This window comes from Erythrolamprus reginae, chromosome 3, assembly GCF_031021105.1.
Source record: "Erythrolamprus reginae isolate rEryReg1 chromosome 3, rEryReg1.hap1, whole genome shotgun sequence".
NCBI classification, from domain to species: Eukaryota; Metazoa; Chordata; class Lepidosauria; order Squamata; family Dipsadidae; genus Erythrolamprus; species Erythrolamprus reginae.
In genome coordinates this window covers 255108204-255115703 of record NC_091952.1, presented here as the reverse complement: position 1 = coordinate 255115703, position 7500 = coordinate 255108204, and the positions used below count along the sequence as shown (strand labels likewise).

The following is a 7500-nucleotide window of genomic DNA, read 5'->3' as shown; positions in this document are numbered from 1 at the left end:
CTCTAACTCCAATCAATCAATACTCCTCATCAGAAAAAGAAAGAAAGTTGAAATTAGAGGAACTAACATGGCGTTACTGGTGGCTGTGGCCGAAACGTCAGGAGAAGACACCACTCCACACTTGGAACATTTGAGCGTGATGCCGTAAAGGGGCACGGCCATCTGACTGCAATTAAAATTAAAAGACTGAAACGAAACAAAACACTTTGCTCGTGAGCACAAACAGAACGGGAGGGAGGTGATAGGGGGCAGAGGGAGGGAGGGAGGAAGGAAAGAAAGAAATGTGTGAGAAGGAGGGAAGGAAGAAACGTGTGAGGGGATGGGAAGGAGGGAGGGAGAGAAGGATGAGAGAGAGAAGAAATGAGGGAGGGAAGGGTAGGTGAGAGGGAGGGAGGGAGGGATGGATGGAGGAGGCGAGGAAGCAGGGAAGGAAGGAAATGTATGAGAGGGAGGGAAAAGACAGAAAGGAGGGAGAGAGGGAAGGAGGGAAGGAAGTGAGTGAGAAAGAGAGAGAATAGAAAGAAAGAAAGAAAGAAAGAAAGAAATGGAGGGATGGAGGGAAGGAAGGAAGAAGGAAAGAAAGAAAGAAATGGAGGGAAGGAAGGAAGGAGAAGGAAAGAAAGGAAGATGATAGATAGATAGATAGATAGATAGATAGATAGGTAGGTAGAGATAGATAGATAGATAGATAGATAGATAGATAGATAGATAGATAGATAGATAGATAGGAGGAGGGAGGGAGGGAGGGAGGGAGGAGATAGGGGAATGGGAAGAGAGGGTGGAAAGGACGGAAGAAAGATATTTAAGAAAAAGAATAAAAGGATAAAGTTGAACAAAATGAGAATGCCAACTCAAACCCCAGCAGAAATTAAGAAAGAAAGAGAGAGAGAGAGAGAGAAAGAAAGAGAGAAAGAAAGAAAGAAAGAAAGAAGGAGATCAAGAGAGGGAAAGAAAGAGAGAGATAGAAGGGAAAGGAAGAGAGATATCAAATAACAGGACAGGGAAGGGTTAACACTCTCAACTTTTAACATACCAGGCCCAGGAAACCATCAGCCACAACCCCCTTCCCCTTTTGCCCAAAGAGGTCTCGGGCTTTGTCAAAGAACCTGGACCGAACCTGGTTAGAAAATGTGGACCAGACAAACCTGACCATTCAAATTGGGACCAAATTCTGTGGTTGCCTCCCAAATTTTCAAGCCTTGGCTTTGACAGGAGCTAGAAAAGTGACACTGAAGATCCCATTTATTTAAACAGATCTATGTGGCCAGACATGAGGACCTTCAGGTGTCTTCCTGACCAGACCAAGATCAGCCAGTCCTCAATTTATGGCCACAATTGAGCCACCTGCAATTTTTTTGTTGCCAATCGAAAAACTTCTGAAGTGAGTCTTGTCTTGTTTTTACGACTTAACTTGCCTCGTTTGTTAAGTGAATCACTGCCGTTGTTAAACAAGTGGAATAAAAATCAAGGGAAATTTACCTGCCAACTACATATTTAAATCAGAGGTCGTATATTATGGATGTTCCAGCTAAATAGCCGGTATGTCTTCTCCTTTTCTCATTTCTTTCTCCATCCCCCTTTTCTTTTTTGCTTTCCCCAAATTTCCCCTTTCTACTATATCTTTCCTATCTTCTCACTTTCTTCCTTCTCTCTTTTCTTCTGTTTCTGTCATAATACAACATATATGATTGATATGTCATGCTTTATGTTTATATTTATCTCTGTTTCATTTTTAACGTTTATACAGTGGCACCTCTACCTGCATAAGAACTTTTCTAGATAAGAACCAGGTGTTCAAAATTTTGTTGCCTCTTCTTAAGAACCATTTTCTACTTAAGAACTTGAGCCCGGAAAAATATCCCAGGAAATGTTTTTCATTGAAGACTTCAATTAGGTATAGAACCTAAGAAGAGCCCTGCTGAATCAGACCAAAGCCCATCGAGTCCAGCATTCTGTGTCCCGCAGTGGCCCACCAATTGTCCATGGGGATCTTGAGCAGAAAGAGAAGGCAAGACCCTCCCTTCCTCTTGACCCTCAACAAATGGTACCCAAGGGAATCCTGCCTGCCTCAACCAACATAGAGGCAGCACTTGGACATCCATTTCAATAACCATCTATATGTTTGGCATCCCTGAATCTGTCTAATCCTGCCTTGAAGCTATCAAGGCTGACAGCTGCCACGACCTCTTGTGGAAGGGAATTCAATCAACCAAGGACCCTCTGGGTGAAGAAATATTTCCCTTGATTTGTCCTCACTTTCTTACCTGTGAGCTTTAGGGAGGGCCCCCTTGTCCTAGTATTGTGTGATAGAGAAAAGAATTTTTCTCTATCCACCTTTTCTATCCCAATAGGTATAGTTTTGAACTGTGGCTAGTTGGTGGGGTTGCCTTCTGCATGCGCAAACCTCACCCCCAACAGGGTGCACATGGAAGTGTGCACGCCAGAGACCCAAAGCTGCACACCCAGCCCAACTTTTACTACCAGTGCAGCATCCGTTACCTCTCTTGTAGGAACCCACTATTGACGTGACCCCATCATATGGCAACTTTCATAAATAGCAGCTAACGGGAGAGAGGGAGGGGAGGAGTAAAGAAGGAGGAGAGGGAGGGAGGAGCTGGGGAGGAGAAGGAAGGAAGGAGAGGGAGGAGGAGAAGCATCTGAATTTTGATTGCGTGACGCCAGGGATGCGCCAACGGTCGTAAGTGTGAAAAAAGGATAAAAAAAGAAACCCAATTTTTTTCTCCCAGTACCGTTGTAACGTCAAACAGTCACAAAACTAACTGTTGTAAATTGCGGACTACAAGAGGAAACACTCCAATTGCAACAGTTCATTTGGTGACCACCTAATATTACAACAGCAATCGTTCAAAAAATTGTGACTTATGACCATTTTTCACACTTATGATGGTTGTAGCACTTCCCCACCATCCTGGGATTAAAATTCAGAGACACAATTTTGACGGTCGCCATAAATGTGGTGGCTCTCAACCTTTCTAATGCTGCGACCCCTTAATACAGTGACCCACAACCATAAGTCTAGCACCAATTCTCCCAGCAGAGCTTGAAGCTGATTGGCAGGAAGGCCAGAGGGACACCTCCCACTGTAAACACCTGATTGGTCGGATTGTAAAAATATGTTCCAAGGCGCCGAATAGAAGCTTTAGTTTCTAACACCAGGGGAAGTTTGTTTTCCCATGTTCTTGTTAGATCCCCAGGTTGAGAACCACTGTCATAACGTTGAACAATTTGCAGTAATTCACTTAACAACTGTGGGCAACACAGATTGTAAAATCGGGCAAACTCACTTAAACAAACGTTTTCCTTGGCAAAGGAAAAATTTTGGCTTCGCTTGTGGCCGTACAGCCTGTTTAGTTCGGTGCAATGTATAGTTACACCTCTTTGGAAGCTGCTTCCCAAATTTATCCCCAAATTTTCAATGTAGTTTGAGAAAAAACTCTTCAGGCTGAAGTTCATCAGTTTGGTGACCAGGGATGACACTGCCCTTAACTTCTCCAGGCATCAGTCATGTTCTGCACAGGTAATGCGCCCACGAGTTCATTTGCACATTGAAAAGCACAACTTTTAAAGCAGGTTCACAAGCAAGCAAACAAATTAACGTAAAGAGAAGCCATTTAAAAACAAAGCAAAACACCAGCTCCCTCCCCATTTCCTAAGCATCTGCAGTTTCATACACCTATCCAGCACAATCGATAACCAGCGAAAACAGGATTTAATTGAAAGATTTTTGGTGATGTTTTCATAGGACAGCAAATGCCTGGAACTATGTGCCTTTGAAAATGATGGCATGAGCCTGGGATAGCCCAGGATGAAATTGAACATACTGAAATCTGCTTTAGTTCCTGTCACTCTTGACTCTCCACTAAATATAAGGGAATTTGCAAATTTACAGCATTTTTCTGAGTACAGTGGTACCTCTACCTAAGAATGCCTCTACTTAAGAACTTTTCTAGATGAAAACCGAGCGTTCAAGATTTTGTTGCCTCTACTTAAGAACCATTTTCTACTTAAGAACCCAAGCCCGGAAAAAATTTCCAGGAAATTTAAGAGCAGCACGAAGGCCCGGCCAGTTTCCTACCATTCCCCCTTTAATCCCGGCCATCTCGGGCTTTTCTGGTTCTTAAAGAGGCTTTCGCTGCCTCAGAGTCCCTCTTTTTTAAAAAAAGCCTTAAAATTTTGGATTTTTTTGATTCTCCTCACCTCACCTTCTTCCTTCAGCAGCGACTGTCCTCCTCCTCTTCTTCTTCCTCCTCCTCCCCCCACCCAAGTTCGGAGCTTTTATTTATTTATTTATTGTTAGAGTTGAAAGGGACCATGAAGGCCATCGAGTTCAACCCCCTGCCCAAGCAGGAACCCTATAGTACACCAGTCAAGTGGCAGTTCAATCTTCTCTTAAAAATGTCCAGAGTGTTGGAGTTCACAACGTCCGCTGGTAGGTTGTTCCATTGGTTGATCGCTCTGACCATCAGGAAGTTCCTCCTTATCTCCATGTTGAATCTCTCCTTGGTCAGCTTCCAGCCGTTGTTCCTCGTCCAGCCCTCTGGTGCCCTGAAGAATAAAGTGATCCCCTCCTCTCTGTGACATCCCCTCGTATACTTGTAGACTGCTATCATGTCCGCTCTGGCCCTCCTTTTCTCTAGGCTATCCATGCCCAGTTCCCTCAGTCTCTCTTCGTAAGTCTTGGTTTCCAATCCCTTAATCATCTTGGTTGCTCTTTTTTGCACCTTCTCCAGAGCATTATTTCTTTCCTAATGGTTTTGCAGGCATTATTTGCTTTTATATTGATTCTTATGGGAAAAATTGCTTCTGCTTACAAACTTTTCTACCTAAGAACCTGGTCCCCAGAACAAATTAAGTTCTTAAGTAGAGGCACCACTGTATAAGACACGCTTCCTCCACTCCCTAAAAGGGGGTGAAAATTTCGGAGCATCTTATAGACTGAATACAGGCCCTTTTTTGGCCTGCAAAGCCTTCGTGCCAGGGATGGGTCCTAGCTTTCCTCACTGCTGGTTCGCTTCCTCCTGCGCTGGGTGGCCGCGCCCCATGGGCAACCATGCATTTAATGCACAGGGCCATGCGCAGTGCTGAAAAATCCAAAACATAATTTTTAAAAAGAGCTGAAAACAAGATGGTGATGCAGGCACAGTGCTCAGAAGAAGAAGAAGAAAAAATTGGGGCCTTCTGAATTTTCCTTGCACCCCGTTTTCACCCTTCCCAGCCCCCAGAAGCATTCTGCAGACCAAAAATGGGCGTATTTTTGGTGAAAACCAGGACATGCTTGAGGGTTCAGGAGGCCCAAAACGGGTCTGTTTTCAGCCTGCGAAGTGCTTCCGGGGGCCATGAAGAGTGAAAACGGGACATGCGAAGGCGAAAAACTATTTTTTACTCCTCTAAATCCAGGTGCATCTTATAGTCCAGTGCAGGGGTAGGCAAAGTTGGCTCTTCTATGACTTGTGGACTTCAACTCCCAGAATTGCTGAGTCAATCATTCTAGCTCAGGGATTCTGGGAGTTGAAGTCCACATGTCATAGAAGAGCCAACTTTGCCTACCCCTGGACCAACGCATCTTATGGTCCAAAAATACAGTATGGCATTAAGAACGTGTCAATTGTGCAAGCATTAAATGGAACATGAAGTCGACGTGCCCTAAATAGCACGAATGATTCAGGAATCGTGTTCCGAAGAAACATTCCAGATGTTGAATTGGTTCCAGAAATGAAACTTCAAGTGCCTTGGGAAGAGTCCTTAAAAGGCATTTTTATGATGAAAAAAATCTAGTGATGCAAAATTGTGCTTGTGTGTGTGTGTGTGATATATCAAATATCTTTGCTTCAACACAATCTTTAAGGAAGCCTAGCTCCGTATGTCCTCTCACCGTGTCTGTAGAATGCTCTATCTACCACATTGCTCAGTTTGTGTCTGTTTTATCTACAGGGTGGACAAACAAGTCTTTCCATTCCTCACCATCCAGGTCAGAGCTGAAGAAACTTTTTGGAGGAGAAACAAAATGTCTTCAAAAGAAGAAAAACAAACAAGAAAGTCCAATTGCCTCTTGAAAAAAGCACCTTTGGGATCGACAGGACTTGGATGACCGAGAATCTCCATAGACATACAGTATAGAAGGTTTCTGGTGCATTGATGCCTCTTTAACAAATCATTCCGTGCTCCTTCCATGCCACAAGTCAAAAGAACATGCACAGAAAGCTGGTTTCAGCTTTTACTTTTCCTCCAAACCACCATTTCTCTCTGGGCGTAACATTCCTGCCTGGTTATCGAAAGTGACGTTGCAAGATATCGACATATAAATATATACTTTTTTGCTCGCTTTCTTAGAGGAAGGATTGATAGAACGCCTACCCTGCCCGTTCCTTCAGTTTCTTATCTGTTATTCCATCTTTGGATACAAGTTTGTTAAAGACCAGAATGCCAATAACCATGTTTACCTGTTGGAAGAGAAACAAACAGAAAGGTTGAACTTGGAAGCCTGGCTAGGTTTGATGCATAAAGTCCTCCAGATCGTTGCCAGCTGCTAATATATAATAACACACTGCTGGAGAAGAAGACATCAGAATCCCAGCTGGTCAGAGGACCTGAAGCATTTTTGAATCTCAGCATCGTTTCGAATGGTGAATGGTTGATATTTGAGACAAGAAATATCAGAGCCCAACCAATAGGTTTGTGTTTCTCTCTCTCTCTCTCTCTCTCTCTCTCTCTCTCTCTCTCCCATATTTTTGCTGACAATGAAAAGGAAGGGAGACTAGTATAGATCTATTTCAAGCTATTTGCTCTCATTAGCTAGCCATACCCTTACCAGGATTTAAACCTGGGGAGTCTGCCTGTAGCTTTAACCTCTAGACCACAGGCTCTCATCCTCTCAGCTTGTACCAGGGAAGAGTTACCCTTCCAGCATGGCCTCTTTGTAGCTTCACATAGAAGACGTCTTAGACCCATGACCAAAATCTAGCAAGGGAAATAAAATAACAGCTCATTTCTTCTCCTGCATTCCAGGGAAATCACTTCCCAATAATATAGGCCTTCCATTTATATCCCCTGCTTAATTTTCTCAACTAATGTTTTTTTCCTCTCTCTCTCTCGCTTTAGCTGTTAAAGGTTTATTGCCACTGACCCTGGAGGCTCTATGTAATTACCATAAGCAATAGCGCTCAGGATCGCTATCTTCTGCAATTCCTTTAAAGGGATCAGTTAAAACATTGCCCTAGTTTTATTTAGGTTAATGTAAAATGATGGATTGTTGAAAATAATCCATCGTTTTACATAAACATATTGTTGAAAATAATGCACGTTGCAACGTACATAATGCAACATACATATTGTTGAAAATTATGCATAAGCACACCACTGTGCCTACCATCCCTGTCCTACTGTCCTATTATTCTCTTTTTTTTAATTTATTTATTTACTTATTATTATTATTATTATTGTTGTTGTTGTTATTATTGTTGTTATTATTGTTGTTATTAT

At 42.9% G+C, this 7500-nt stretch overlaps 1 protein-coding gene across 1 annotated transcript in view; it reads right to left on the bottom strand.

Moving 5' to 3' along the window:
• Positions 1-7500, bottom strand: part of ADGRB1 (adhesion G protein-coupled receptor B1) — a 285191-nt gene that overhangs the window by 44074 nt on the left and 233617 nt on the right. Inside the window, exons 23-24 of the mRNA XM_070748372.1 lie at positions 6376-6461; positions 68-166 (exon numbers count right to left, since the gene is read on the bottom strand). Of these exons, the coding sequence (XP_070604473.1) occupies positions 68-166; positions 6376-6461 (185 nt within the window). The remainder of the gene's footprint in view (positions 1-67; positions 167-6375; positions 6462-7500) is intronic.